This window comes from Lotus japonicus, chromosome 1 (assembly GCF_012489685.1).
Source record: "Lotus japonicus ecotype B-129 chromosome 1, LjGifu_v1.2".
Taxonomy (NCBI): Eukaryota; Viridiplantae; Streptophyta; class Magnoliopsida; order Fabales; family Fabaceae; genus Lotus; species Lotus japonicus.
Window position 1 is genome coordinate 100,510,293 of NC_080041.1, and position 15,679 is coordinate 100,525,971.

General features: G+C 37.2%; 3 protein-coding genes across 3 annotated transcripts; 1 reads left to right on the forward strand and 2 right to left on the reverse strand.

The window, feature by feature from the left end:
- Positions 1–1,579: 1,579 nt before the first annotated feature.
- LOC130728415 (uncharacterized) lies at positions 1,580–4,791 on the reverse strand. The gene is made up of 5 exons (XM_057579881.1): positions 4,625–4,791; positions 4,396–4,492; positions 3,974–4,052; positions 3,813–3,894; positions 1,580–1,900 (listed from the first exon to the last, which is right to left on the reverse strand). Exons 1-5 carry the CDS (start codon positions 4,655–4,657, stop codon positions 1,760–1,762), a joined length of 432 nt encoding a protein of 143 aa, XP_057435864.1. The 5' UTR covers positions 4,658–4,791; the 3' UTR covers positions 1,580–1,759.
- Positions 4,792–9,654: 4,863 nt separating this feature from the next.
- On the reverse strand, positions 9,655–10,435 carry LOC130728416 (uncharacterized). Its single transcript, XM_057579883.1, has one exon. It carries the CDS (start codon positions 10,242–10,244, stop codon positions 9,867–9,869), a length of 378 nt encoding a protein of 125 aa, XP_057435866.1. The 5' UTR covers positions 10,245–10,435; the 3' UTR covers positions 9,655–9,866.
- Positions 10,436–11,932: 1,497 nt separating this feature from the next.
- Positions 11,933–13,348, forward strand: LOC130714892 (uncharacterized). The gene is made up of 3 exons (XM_057564869.1): positions 11,933–12,560; positions 12,679–12,771; positions 12,882–13,348. Exons 1-3 carry the CDS (start codon positions 11,933–11,935, stop codon positions 13,346–13,348), a joined length of 1,188 nt encoding a protein of 395 aa, XP_057420852.1.
- The last annotated feature ends 2,331 nt before the right edge of the window (positions 13,349–15,679 follow it).

Genomic DNA, 15,679 nt, shown 5'->3' on the forward strand with positions numbered 1-15,679 from the left:
CAAGACACCGACCAAAGCCACTCCATTAAATATATATCCTTCCGCTTCGCCATTCTTTGACAATCATACAAGGAAATTAAAGCACCACACCATGGCATCACCATTTCATCTTTCTCTCTGTTTTCACGACACTCCCATTGTCTAAAAACCACGTGGTTCCTTTCAGCAACCCATGCCTGAACATTTTGACATTGTATTTGTCCTACCTCATGTTTTCAGTGGATGTCTCACATGTTCTCTGAGTATGCTTTGAGCAAGACAATATGTGTTAGTGCTGCATGAAACACCCACTAAAGTTGGGAGTATTTTTTATTTTTCCGCGTCTATTTAAAAGCCTTGAAAATTTTGCAATAATTATTTGATTGTTAAGTATTTCCGTCGAAAACTCAGGAACCCGCCTCATTGAAAACTCACTGCCCCGGCCAAAATCACTTGTGGCCACCACTGCCCCAGCCGAAATCACTTGTGGCCACTGCATCTCTAGCACTACCATCACCGGAATGTTACCCGTTCTCATGAGCGTTATGCATTCTGATAATCAAAATTTGTGCGATTGCTCTTCAAAATTGTAATCTATTAAGAAAATGGGGGTGGAAGATGGTGGTCGAGAGTGGAGGACAGTGGCCGAAGGTGGTGATGATGGCGGCACAAGTGGTTGAAGGACTTAATATTATGTCATCAAAAGGCCTTATTTGAAATTTATTAAAGGACGTAAAAAACTAAAAATAACCCAAATGTTTGGGGGCATACTATGCTGCACACGGCTCCCTGATCCATATTAAACAACACCTTATTTAATAGATTACTACGAAATTAAGTGCCATTTGGTCTACTCAAAGGGAGGTCGAGCAGTTGTATGAAATTAAAGTCTTCAGAAGATGAGTAATGTTTGAAGAGTTTCAAGACAACCTTGCACATTTAGAAGTCTAAGCACAACACTGTAAAGATGAATGAAAAAAACATATCTACCTTGAAAATTGCTGACACCTGAACTAGCACATCAAACAAGTGCCTACATGGAGGAAAGAAAAACCAACCAGGCTACAATTTGCAGGTAGAGATGTTCAAACATAGTTTATTTACAAACACAACTGATACTTATAGCATCTTAGTTTTCCTCAAAATCAATTTTGGTCCACAGAAGCTACTCATACAAAGCTTCTATCTAAAATTGATTCTCACTTTACAATCAAAGGTTTCAATAATTGTACTATAATATCAAGGAAAGTTTTCAATTCTGATAGCTGATATACTAGCTGTAGTTCACCATTAAAGGATCTCCATAACTTCGAGTAGCAAATATAGTTGAATAGAACTATTCAGCGCATGTTTGAAAACTCATCTAGAATTATTTAAAAGTCAAAATCAATTGGGGAGAAGCTTTTACGAATAGCTTTTGTGCCATTATTGATTCCGAAAAAATAGAAGCTAATTTACATGCTTTCAAAGCTGCTAATTTGCAAACAAGAACCTTCATCTTCACCTGCCCCGCGTACTATCTATTACGGGGGATCTCAACAAATTTACCTTCAAGTATATCCGTAAATTTTCAGAACTCCAATTTGTATAAGGAAAAAAATAAAACAAATCGATGATTCATTTTGAATATTATATATTGAACATAAAGCTATTCAAAATGTTCTTCTAAGCATTTTACCACAACAAAATTCAATTCCTAAGAAGAACTAAAATTACAAGGCAAAAAATAATAATCATGTAGTTTTGTGCCAGACATGCAACTAGCACCAGTTATAGTTGTTCACCCAGCCGAACTCAAACCAAATGACCTGACAATTGTGCTCACTCTTTCTGCATAAGTTCTAGAGGTTATCTTTTTACCTGGCACATGGAATGGATTTGAAACTGCATCTACGTATGCAGCATGGAACCTTCTAAAAAACTGCAAGTTAGAATCCACCAGAAGTTAGCATGGGGAAAATCACACCAAACAGTACAATTTGTCATAGTGTTCATATCTAGAGTTATGTGACAAAAGAAGACACCAATAGCTAAATCTATGTATTCATATTTGATATCACTAATAAATCTTACCCATCAGAATTCAATGAACATGAAAATACACTTAGAACTGAATGGCATCATTAACATAAAATATGAAATCATATAGGGGCTCATAACTTTATACCATTAACAATATAAACAAAAGCACTCATTTCATCGCCAGAGAAAATGACTGTAGGGATATTAGAAATGTCATATTCTTAACTGACACATCTGTCTTCACAATAAAAACAATATGAAGCTTTTAAATTTTTATAAAACAAATATCACTAGAGCGGATAAATAAAAATACAAATGCCTGAAGAAAAAAAAGGATGAAATTTATTCTGCAAAGAGAATAAAATAAAACCCAAAGCAAGAAAACTCCAACAAAAGAACTTAGCAATCCCTTTGAACTTCTAACAGGGAAATCCCCTGATATGTGAAGAGCATTAGAGGAAAGATATGAAAATAACTTCATACCAAAGCAACCCCATTTCTGACCTAAACATACTGAATCATATATATGATATATGCCAAAGTTGCTCTCATAAGAGTCATAACTGAATTTAATCAAACTAAGTTAACATGATAAGTTGATAACTAATCGACTATGGAGGCTATTCCAGATAACTTAAAACCTGATAGGAACCAGATTTCAGAACTGGAAAATAGTTCACGATGGATCTTTCTCTCTAGCACTACTTTGATGAGGTAGCAGTGCAGAGGATGATCTGCCAGAGAAAAAGATAGATCACCAGCTCAGGAGGCTGCAACCTCCTTCCCAAATCTCACCCAATTCTTCCTTACCGCTTTGCTTTCCATGTCATTACTTTATTATTATAGCCCCTCCCCCCCCCCCCCTCCTACCATGCTAATAGTTGACCCACCATAATGTGCAGGTAGTTACAATTCAGATCCCTACAAATCAACAATCCTCTCTCCTAGCATTTCCCTCAATTCTTATATGAGCTAATAACCCCTACTACCTTTCTAGGTCTCAAACATTCACTTTAGTAGCTGTGATGCCTAACAAACTTTTTTACATGTGATGCCTACAACGCTGAGGGAAGATGTCCAATGTAAACATTGTAGTTCACTGTTCATGCTTGAAAAAGCTTCATCACTTCTAATGTCTGATAGATAGGTTCCCCATTTCATAAAAATGGTTTGGTATGGTATCAGCGATTAAATTGTTTAGTAGAAGCAACAGCCATAAGATATCCAATAACCATCTAGCCACCAATGCACGGATTGACGTAGCACTATGATAGAACTGGATCAGACAGGAAAAACAACAATCTTCATTACAGAAAGAATGTCTTCTAACCAGTATGATTAAAATTGAGAGACCATGAAAACAACAACCTTTATTACAGTATGATTAACCAGACCTGGAAAACAACTATCCAGGGAAATGAATCTTTTTCTACGCCCTAGGTATTCGAGAGACATAAACTCGCCCTCTCAGTTTCCATTCCAAAATCATATATACAAGGGCTATATAACCCTTCTTTAACTAATACTATAATACTATTTACACCCTATAGATCTCCCCCTCTAACTAATATAACTAAACTAACAGGTTGGCCACCCTCCTCCACCGGGGGGTCTGCTAGCACACTAGTACGACACTACCATCCATCAGGATTAACTTCAATATGTCTTTAACACCTTTGCTAAAGAATTACTTAATTAGTCAAATACTTCCATTAAAGAGGACAAGGGAACTGGTATAAAGGAAAAACATACTTCCAGGAAATCACATCAGAGAAGATGAAAGAAAACCAACAATTTATGTCCATACTCACATTTCTTACATCTGCATCTTTAACATCCAGATCCGTGGTCACCAAGATAAATTTCACCTTTGTATTCGTCAGATATCCATAACTGCAAATCACCACTCATATTAATTGATTTAAAGATAAATCAAATAAAACTTATTCAGATAGACAACAAATGCACTCACACTTTGTAATTTTCAATAGGATATAGCAGTCCCAGAAACGTCTCATTCAGCATAGGCCCAGATTTTTTAGGATTGTTCACTGCCAAGCAAACACATTTCATGAGATTCAGAGGATTCCATAAAAATGCAAAAAAAAATTAAACTTTCTCTAAATTAGAGGGTCCCAAAATTCTAAACCATTCAATTCAACCTCCCCAAAACAAAACTAAATTACAAAGCAAAAAAACTGATTTTTTCACTGAATCGGAGAGCCTAAGAATCTAAATCAGGTGCATCAAAAACGAAAACTTGCCGATAAGAAAAAAAATACCCCAACAAGAATAGGAACAAAAATTGAAAATTTCTCTAAAGGGTCCCAGAATCTCAACTATTTTTGCATAAAAAAACCCTAGGCAACAAAAATGAGCACGATCGAAACACACCTCGCTCGTCGACCACATCGAGCGAGCAATGGACGATGTGGTGGAGCTTGAGAGCATCATCGGCCTCCGTGAAGCTCTGTATGTACAGCGGATTGTTCTGCGATCAACGGAGAATCCCAACAAAAAAATTAGGGAAACAAAATTCGAAAAATTCAGAGGTAATATGAGCAGATCGGCGATTTTCTCCCGCAGAGTGGCGAGGCCGATCACGGTGTAGGTGGCTACTGACCTGGTGGCCGACGACGGCGACGCAGACGATCATGTTTTCCGGCAGAGTGGCGAGGCCGATCACGGTGTAGCTGGCTCTCGATACACCCGCACCCACCGAATCTTTGAGAGAGATGACAGTAATAGTCTAGTAGACAGTGTTTGTGTTGAGCATGGATATACTAGAGTGGTCAATGAATTTTATTTAATTTTTCTTTTGTAATGTAAGAACAAGCGTTAAGAAATTTTTGAAATGCAATCAGAAAAAATTAGCTAACATTTATTTAAAAAAAAAACTAGAAATGGTTAATTAGTATAAATGAAGTTAGATTTAATCGGAATCAACATGTGTTTTTTAAAATAGAAGAAAAAGCCTAAATTGGTTTGGTATAACATGATAGAGTCTTGTACATGATAGATTGCAGGTCCAAACTTTCGTTGGTCCCTTTGATGTGAGGTAAATGTAAGTCTACTGTATAAGTATTCGTTGAACCTGGCGACTATCTTTGCCTTAGACCAAGACACCATCCTCTCACCCTAAATTTTGCGAAAATAGAAGAAGCACTTGTGCTTATATAGAAAGACCTCTTTTGAAAGAGAAGACTTTGTGATTTTGTGATTCTAACACTCTGGCGTTCAGTGGTTAAAATTCAAGTAAGTTTCACCAAATTGAAAGTGAATCTCATATAATTTAGTAGACCTACATGGATTTAGACCAATCAAAGATATAATGTTAAAGAAAGTGTTGCTAGCATTTCTCTTGAACTTATCTTATATCATAAGCGTTTATGCAAATACTTATGAGAATTTATATAAATAGTTGATGGCCTATGTATAAGCTATGTGGGGGGGGGGGGGTATTTCGGGACAACCATGGTCGGTTCTTGGTTGGTTATTCAGTAAATTTAGGGAGTTGTTCCATAGTTAAAGTTGAGCTTTGGGGTATTCTGCATGAGATTAAGATTGCAAAGGGCAGAGGGTTCTCAAAAGTCTTGACTGAGAGTGATTCAGAGGTGGCGATTGGACTGTTGAACAAAGGATGTAGAACTACCCATCCTTGCAGCCCTTTGGTGAAGGAAATTATGCACCTCATTGGCCAGGACCATAATTTTCATTGGAGGCATGTGTTTAGAGAAGCCAACTCTGTGGCTGATGCTTTTGCTAAGAATGGCATGTCTATGATGAGTTCCTCTAGGATTTTTGAGGCTCTTCCTCCCTTTTGTGTTGTGCATTTCATGTTTGATTTCTGTAACACCATGTATCTCAAGTCTTGATCCTCTTTTGTTTGGGCTTTAGCCCCGTTTTAATCATCAAAATAAAAAGCTATGTGTGAGAAGAAATCAACTCCTCCTAACTTGGCAGAAGTTTTGATAAGGACAACAACATGTATAAAAATAAGAAAAATAAAGATCATGGAGATGTGAAGATTTATCACTTCATTTTAAATGCTTTCACAGTTTAGGCTTCATTTAGTAGGGTGAATATGCATGGGATCTTAGATGGTTTCTCTCTCAAATAAATGTGTTCTAAAAAACTAATGAATTTTTTTTAAAAGTAAAAACTAATGAAAATTGCTATATAATGTTTTCGATAATTAAAAGACTTAGGATTGGGAAATATTTTGATTATTTGGACAACAACTTTTGGTAACAGATTACGCGTAATAATCAGAGATTATTGATGTTGTTACTCGAGAGAGAAAACACATTGTAATGGATTGCCATTAGTGGTAACCAATTATCATCGTGGCATAGTCACTAAAATTGTGAATTTTTCATCTATTACGAACTCCACTTCAGTTTGGTCCAATCTCCTCTAACTTAAACCATTTCCTTTGTTTTCTAAAGGTATTTTATCACCTATAAATATTTTTGCAAAACACTTTAACACACTTACAATTTGCAATTTCAGATTCGACAGCAAGATTCATTGTGAATTCATGTGTCCATTCAATTTTAGGTTTCTCATTCTAGATTCGATTTGAGAGCAAGATTCATTGAGAATTCATGTGCCCATTCATTTTTAGGTTTCTCATTCTAGATTGAGAATAAAGAAGTACTCCAACCATACATCTTCTTCTACAATTCTTTCATCATAGAGTTTGGTGTGTGATTATTTGTAAGTGGTTGCTTGTATAATTTTGGGTTTTAGAAATTTTCTAGTGCGTTTGGTCTGAGGTCTATAACTTGATTCTTGGAAATTTAGTATAAAATCTCAGAGTAACTCAAGGATAAAATGAAGCCTTCGGTTGGAGAAAGTGAACTAGGATAAAACACAATTGAACTCCTCTATCCAATCTCATTACATTTATCTGTTGTTCTTGTTTAAAGAATTTCACATTTTGTTAAATTTTATTTTAAGTATCAAGAATTGTGTATTTTGGATCGCACGTTTTAATTCATTCATATTCTAGCGTTCAAAAGCAAGTTTGGGAGCTCAAACACCCCACTCCCAAACTTGCTTTTAGATGTGAATTTTAGAGCAGGAGTGCTCTACATTTTTTTTATGAATCATGCAAACTAAGGCACCCAAAAAAACAAAGAACAAACTAGACCCTCTACTGTAAAAGGCACAGAGAAACTGTCTAATAAAAACGGAACACAACAAAAGCTAGGAAGAACATCAAAAAACACGAAGAGGATCACTTAAATATAGCCCAAATTTAGCCAAGGAATCCGCCATCAAATTGGCTTCCCAAAAAAATGACCCGAGATGACATGAGAAAAACCTGCAACAAAATTACAAACCCGAGTGACTAGAAGAGCACACGAATAGGATGCAACACAACTGGAACCCAAAAACTGAATGCAGAAGCTGAGTCCGACCCAAATGTGCACATTAGTGTCTCTCCTAACGCAGGTTAGAGGCTTGTACCAAAATATTGGATAGAAACATTAATAGCACATTTAGTTTGGAAGATCTCAAACCTTAGAAGCTCTCAGACACTGCATGAAACTCATGTTAAACCCTGTTGTATCGTCCTAAAGGCGACAGATATAATTGCAATCTGTCAAACCAACTTTTCTGTGACCAAGTTTTGACAATTTTTTTGGACCAGAAGAGTTAGAACTTAGAATTGACCCTTTCAATAAACAAGTCAAAAGAAATAACAGGCGTATTGAATCCTTTATTCTTCCTTATCCCTTTGGCTAGAAAGGGATGAACTCAGCAAAAAATACAGCATAGCAGGATTTGTCACCATCACCTGGAGTCCTTGACAACACAGCTTTAATGACTTTTAAATTTCCCAAAACACCTAGCAAAAAAGTACAATCAAAGAAAGCAATTGATCAAAGATGAAAAACAACTCAAACTTGTCCTGAAAGCTTTACTAGTAGCTATCCTGAATAGCAAAGCCACATTTTCTAAGGGACAGTCTGTAATATCCTTCGTTTGTCTGTAGAGGACTAGAGGTGAGAAATATCCACCAAGGGCAGTTCAGCAGTAGGTACATACTGATGAGATAAAGGTGAAAGAATGGCTTATTTCCAGCACTTTCAAAATAACTTAAACTATGACAAGTGCCAACACATGTTCCTATACATGTATCCAGATAACTCATGAAACCAAGAATCCAGTAATTCTGATAAGCTCTAATAAAACCACTAAACCTAAGTTTCATGAATAAGGAATGAATATAGCCTGAATATTAACCCTTCAAATAACCTTGGGGTGGCTTCCATGAAACAAGGAATACCTTAGAAAAAAGGAAGTAGGTTTTTTGTTGACAAAGCGTAAGATAGGATTTATGCATGAGATAGAATTTCGCTACTTTATTCAGGTCAAGAATAACAATCTTACTGTTAACCTGCGTGATTTAATGTACTCCAATTCCAATTATTTGAAGACTACACCAGGTGCCTACTTTGAGATTTCTTTTCAATATATAACCTGCTCACTCACTCCTTAAGAGGTTGGGTTCCTTTGTTGGACAGTGTAAGTACGTCAATTTCTTATCAGGCACATGTAACTATGCAATCTGAATTTCAGCAATTCAATAGAAAGGGCATATGGTGAGTAAAGTTATTCTATCCTCCATCTTGTCAACACACTTACATTGAGAGTGCAAGAATCACTCATTTATATTTTATGAAATCATCTGACAGAAGACTCTGACAATATCTTTCTAAAACAGAGCAGGATAACGCAAGAATAACACGTTTCTAATTATATTGTATGATCCAACAGAAGACGTGCTTGGATAACCTCTTTCTAAAACAGAGTAGGATAATGCAAGAATCACTCATTTCTAATTTTATTCATTTATTGTATCATCCAACACAAGTCTTGCACAAGCTCTTTCTAAAACAAAGCAGGGTACGAAACGAACTAATAGCTAGGACTAAGAATAAACACAAGAATGAAAAAAAATCAAACTCCTAGTGTTTGAGGTTACCCAAGTAGTGAAGCAGAAATCAAATCATATATCCCCTCTCTCTCTCTCTCTCTTAATGATGATCATAAAACTATTAAGTAGAAAAACAAATTATAGCATATCCCCATCATGGGTGTGAGAATTTAGTATGTCAATCTCTTAAATATCAAACAAATAAATCTGGAAGCTTATCCCACGCCACAAGTTTTAAAGTCAAATAACTAAAAGTTGCAATCTTTATTCATTCAAAATTCTCTAGTTATTTTACTTTCATGTCTAAACCATGACCAAACTCCACCTATTGCTTGCATAGCCGGTCCCAAGCCTGAGAAAGGAGGAGGGTTGTGTTAGAAGGAAGTAGAGATGGATGAAAGGTATAAAGGGCTCAATTAAGCTAAGCTTGCCATGGGGAGAAGATAACCGAGTAAGATATGAGTTGAGCTTTCTCCCAAACGAAAGTGGAATGCCTAAGCAGCCAACGTAAAACTAGTCGATATCTTGTTGTCTAAGCAATGACCAATACAACCTAGCAAGGCACTAGTTACATGCCTCATCCTTGTTATTGTTACAAACACAACAACCTCACATCACAATCAATCCAATGGCAATCAGAAAATCAATAAAATTCTAATTCTCAACCAACTGCAACAATCAACCAGAGAAACTAACAACTAATCTCATCGCATATACCGTAACCTTTATTAAGTAGAAAAACCGGTTCTCCACTGATTAAAATTCCTCTCAAGTTATTCCACTCTCAGGTCTTAACCATGACCACAAGAACTAACTAACAGTTCAACAAATTCTACAACATCTCTCATAACCCTCTCAATCACTGTAACAATAAACAATACATAACACCAACATACCAAAACACAGTCAGCGCAGGTCATACACCAGTCTTCACAATGTTCCTCCTCGCCAAGAACCTAGCAATGGGAGGCGTGAGAGCGATTGTCAGAGGAACCCGAACAGGGAACAGAGCCTTGTTGCAGAGAATAGCGAGGGTGAACGCGCCGCCAGCTGAGGCGGCCATCTGAGCGGTGCGGCTCTTAGTCTGCGGCGCGTCAGAAACAGTGTCGATGCTAGGGTTTTGCTCCGGTGAGGCTGCGCCGAGGTGGAACTTTTCGAGGATGGCTTCGACATCGACGTTGTTTCTGATGGCGACGTAGAGGGTGGTGATGGAGGCTCCGGAGACGCTCAGGTGAACGCCCACCGCTACTTTGCCGTACTTCTTCATCAGCTCGCGGAATCGACCACCGGCCATTTCTTTGAATTTGAATGAAGGGGGAAAATGGTGATGTTGTTGAAGTTTCTGTGTTGTGTTCTTTGTGATGAGAGAAACTGCGTTACTGAAGAAGAAGAAGAAGAAGAAGAAGAGGAGGAGGTTTTGATGGAAAGAAATGCAACGGTGGCAATGGGGGAGGTTTCTTTTGGCTTAGGGTTTGACTAATGGTTGAAAATTGAAATTTAGATTTTGTTTTTTAAAGAATCGTAGAACTGAGAGAAAACACATTTAGACTACCGGACATTTAGACTACCGGACAGTACGTTAGTGACATGTAAAGGGTGTCACCAGAGACCTACTTATTGGTAGGAGCCCCATGGATATCCTTGAGAAGGGTTGCTCACCAATTATCATGTATACAAAATTTTCAAATAAAAATTTACTAAATTTTGTGGTGCTCTCATAATTTCAACCCAAATGAGGTGAAGAGTGTAGTATTGAAACTTAATAAATTTCATAAACTTTTTATAGAATTTGAAATTGAGGGTTAGAGATGGGAAAATTTGGGATTATTTTTTTTTTAATTTGAATTTGATATTTTTATTAACAAGTTTTTGAAGCGAAGAAGATGTATATTTGCGGCTCAGATTCAAGCGAGTAGGCCTCCTTAGGGCGTGGTTTGGTGTTTCTGATTGAAGCCATGTGCTTTCTCCTTTGTTGCAGTTGTAGCGGGGCGCCTTTTGACCTTAGAGCCCTTCAGGTCAATTGTTTTGGTCTCTTAGCTTTTAGGTCGGTCTTTACTATGTTGGGTTTCTTTCGTTTTTTTTGTTAGGTTTAGGGTTCTTGGTTGTTGTATAGCTTTATGATTTGATTTCTTTTAAAGATTGCTTTTTGATGCGGGGGTGATTAGCTTTTTGGTATTACTAATCACCCTTACTTGTTTTATCTCCTTCTTAGCTTTTTGAAACGAAACAAAATATTCTCTTAAAACTTTTACACCATGAAAAAGAACTCTAATTTATATTTGAAATATATATTTTGTATTTAAACAGTTTAAAATTACTTCTTAAAAACACTTATTATATTTGTAGACAAAGATAAATGCATTTATATTTTTACAAAAATGACTTAAAATAAAATCAATTATTCTTGTCAAATTAAAATAAATTTTTTAAGAAATGAAAAACAACCCCATTAGAGTGCATTTTGATTCAACTTATTTTAGACAAAAAAAATTAATCAAAAAATCACTTTGTTTCAGCTTTTACATATTATTTGAAAAAGCTACTTTAACGTCCCGTAGGATAGCTCAAGTGGTAGGAGCTGGGGGACATATATGGGTTTGGTAGAGGGAAGGAGGTCCAGGGAACGATTCCTGGGTGCAATTTATCTTTCCGATGTAAAAAAAAAAACTACTTTAACTAAAGCATGTATTCAAAATGTTCTCGTGCTGAAATGTGAACCTCTGGCATGAAGGTAAACTTTCATAAAAGCAAATTGGCTGATATCTCTTTACAAGAAGATGTTACTGATATATTTCTTGCTGGAAGTATCCCTGATCCCATTGATAACGAGTGGGACCAAATAATTCAATCGGGGTAGTTGCTGAACCATTCCACATAGTTCCAGCAACAACAAAAGCTGCAAAAAAGACAGCAGCGATACTACTGGAAAGGACGGTTTCAATATTTCCCATACGTAATCCTTTATGTCCCTGCTGCAATATGATGAGAGGCTCTGGCATGAAGGTAAACTTTCATAAAAGCAAATTGGCTGTTATCTCTTTACAAGAAGATGTTACTACTCGCTTTGCATCTTTGCTCCACTGTCGAGTGATGGCAGTTCCATTTGTGTATCTAGGCTTGTCAATAGGAGGAAGCCCACATAGGCTGTCCACGTGGGAACCGATTCTGGTAAAACTGCTGACGGCTTTGCCGCTGTATTTCATCTCTTTTTTCAGGATCCCAAAAGGGGTGACTGCAAAATGCAATCAAATTATGACCAGGTTTCTTTGGGGTGGGTCTGAAGAGGGGAAGAAGATCCCTCGGGTCAGCTGGGCTAATATTTGTAGACCGAAACTTGAAGGTGGTTTAGGTGTGCGCGATTTAGATCTGTTCAATGTCGCATTACTTGGCAAATGGAGTTGGAGGATGCTTCATGACCATGATCAAATGTGGTGCAAGGTGCTGATGTCAAAGTATGGTAAAGGGCACAATTCAAGAGCATCCTCGTGGTGGAAGGATTTGCTCAAGTCTTGTGTTGGGGAGCCTGCGGGATTGTGGTTTGAGAATGGCTTGTGTTGGAGGCTTGGTGAGGGAAATTGCACGCAATTTTGGGGGCAAGGGGAATTTTCAGGTCCAATTTGCTGATCTGTACAGTATTTCTGAACAAAAAGGCATGAGTCTGGCAGAGGTAGGGAGTTGGATTGATGATAAATGGACTTGGGATTTTAAATGGTCTGAAATTGTGACAGGCGAGAAAATATCCCAACTTGATTCAATGCTGAGAATTGTTTCGTCATTCACTCCAGTTAAAGGGATGAGTGATTGCGAGAGAGGGATGGGAGGTATTCTGTGAAATCTGCATATGATGCATTATTTAAGGCTGATATTGAGAAGGAAGATGATTGTTTCATGTTACTTTGGCGGATTGGTGCTCCATCTAACGCTTTATCAGTGGGCTGGAAGGTGCTATTGAATCGAATTCAAACTCGAGACAATTTGCTGCGAAGACAGGTCCCTATTCCTGACCCCCGGTGTCCTTTATGTAGTGTTGATGACGAATCTGTTGGACACTTGTTCTCCTCCTGTTCGTGCGTTTCACAGGTTTGGTCTTTGGTCTTGAATTGGCTCGGACTAAGCTTTGCTGCCCCTGCATCAGTGAAGGATCATTTTGTGCAATTCTCACACTTGTGGCCTTCGAATAAAAAAGCTGGCTTGTTCACAGTATGGTTGGCGGTTATATGGCAAGTGTGGATGGGGAGGAATGAAAAAATTTTCAAGGATGGCTCTTTTGATCCTGTTTCAGTTTTTGAGATGGCACGTTTGAAGGCATGGGAATGGCTGAGATACAAGACCAGTAGCTTTCTTCATGGTACTGCTGAGTGGGTGAATGAGCCTTTGGCTTGCCTGGATGATATATAATGCGCTGGATGTGGGGATTGTTCCACAAGCCACTGGTTTCTATTTCTATTTCTAGTCGGTTTCTGTTCTGTTTTTTTCTGTTTTATATTTGAATTTTCATCTCTTTCTTTTGAAATGGGTTGGGGTACCCTTGTACTCCTCCATTAATATATCTTTGCTTATCCAAAAAAAAAAAAACCCACTAGCTATAGTGCAAGAATGTAATATTAGATCTTTCAAGAAATTATCCTTATAAATATGCATTAAAATGTAGAAGCATATATATCAACGGTGTGCATAAAAACTTTGGTGTCATCTAGCAATATTATACTATTCTCAATAACACAATTGCTCTCTCATCAATCAAGTCGATCTAACACGAAATGGGTTGTGAAAAACGCAAATATATCGCCCTTGGACTTGGAGTTTTTTTATCGTTGTGCTTCATGATCGTTATCTTTGTACCATTGATATATATTCTTCCTCATCCCTCAAATAGTCCCATGTTCTGCATAAATGAACCCTCCCTCAAGCGTTTCAACCTCACCACAAACAACTCCACGTCCACCTTAGATTACAACTTCAAGGTCAACATCTCAGTGAAAAACGCCAAGAACAAAATCGTAGCGTATTATGACATCACAACAATTGCTTGGTATAAAGATAATGACTTCGCCAGAGTGAGTTTTGCACCCTTTCAACAAGATCCTGAGGAAACCACGTTCCTTGAGGGTGCAGTGTTTGAAGGGCAGAGTATTACAGTGAGACATTTGTGGGCGTTTACAATGACTTAGCTGTGGATTTGGTGCTTCAAATCAGTACTTATTCACGTTCGGGGCCACTAACTGTGCAGTTTCGTCGTTTGAGTATCCCTTTGATTAAAACCAATAGATCAACACTTCCTTTCAATAGCTGCCAAAAACCTTTTGATTAAGTTAGATTTTAATTTATTAACAACGTCTCGATTTGTATATAGGTTTTTTTTTTAAGTGGAATTAAATCAAGCAGGCATAGAAGCCAAAACATCAGAGCAAACAAAAGTGTCAAGACCAAGAGGGCCTTCCTCTATTCAAACTGCAAAAAAGAAGGCCTCCCGGGGCTAAAAAGTCAGCAGCAGTATTGCCGGAAGGACGAACAAAAGAAACACAGGTTTAAACACCCTTGTACCTATAATTTAACACAATTTGGCATATAAATAAAATAAAAGCGGCCAAGAACGTTTTTTTTTGTTATATAGGAAAATAGCTTTCTTTAGTTTAAACCTCTAGTAATTAGTATCCTTGATTTTGTCTTAGTAAAATAAATGGATAAGTTGATCGATATTTTAGAAAGTGGTTTGATTATTTGTTCATTATGGATTTAATACGCATATATCATCATTCTGGCTATTTTATTGTCCATTGATATTTTTTTAATAAAAAAATGGTAGAACAGAGAGAAAACATCCTCAGACTAGAAGAGCAAAGTGCCAGTGGCATGCGTGCTGTGAAGGTAAGCTGAGGCTCACTCTTGGTAAGAGCGTCAGGGGTTCTCCCTAATGAGGGTTGCCAACCAACATAGATTTTATTGGAAGTAGAGGATTCGTACCTGATAAGTGCGAAATTTACTCAATTTCTTATGTTGGTTTTAGCACTTATTCATTCTAAATGCAATATCTCTCAAATTTCCCCTCAATAGGTTAGAATAGTAGATATTTAGTTTTGATGTAGATACTATAGTAAATATGACTGTGATAAGTATAAATCCTTTGTTTTTGAGTTTGTAGTAGAAAGGTTAAAAGGATCAAACAAAGGAAGATCATAGCCCAAATTGGAGATTTTAGCTTAAGCCAAGAAATTCTGGCTTAAGCTAAAGAAGAGCTAAGAAGAGACAGTAGAGTTGGCTAATTTGAGGAATACTGATGGCTTAAGCCAAAAAATTCATAAGATCAAGGTACATAAGCTATGTGTGATGATTGAGATTTTGGCTTAAACCATATCTATTTGTGCTTAAGCCCAAAATAGTTACCTATCTTTGAAGAAACCTTTTGGCTTAAGCCAGAAGTGGTTGGGCTTAAGCCTAAAAGTTGCAGAATCTTAATGTAAAAGGCACTTCATATCTGTTTTAAGGAGAGGGGGAGAGACCCATTCAGAAAATCAGAGATAATTACTTGGGTAAAGAGGGGAACTTGAGGAAAGGAAGAAGGAAGAAATATAGAGGGCTCTTGTACCTTCCGTCGAGCTGGAGACACGCTGACAACAAGTAATCTTTTTCTTCTCATTTTCTTCGTGTAAGCTTTAAAAATTCCATGAAAATGGATAGCTAAACCTCTTTGTGTTGGGATTGGATGTAATCTTTTAACTTCTATATATT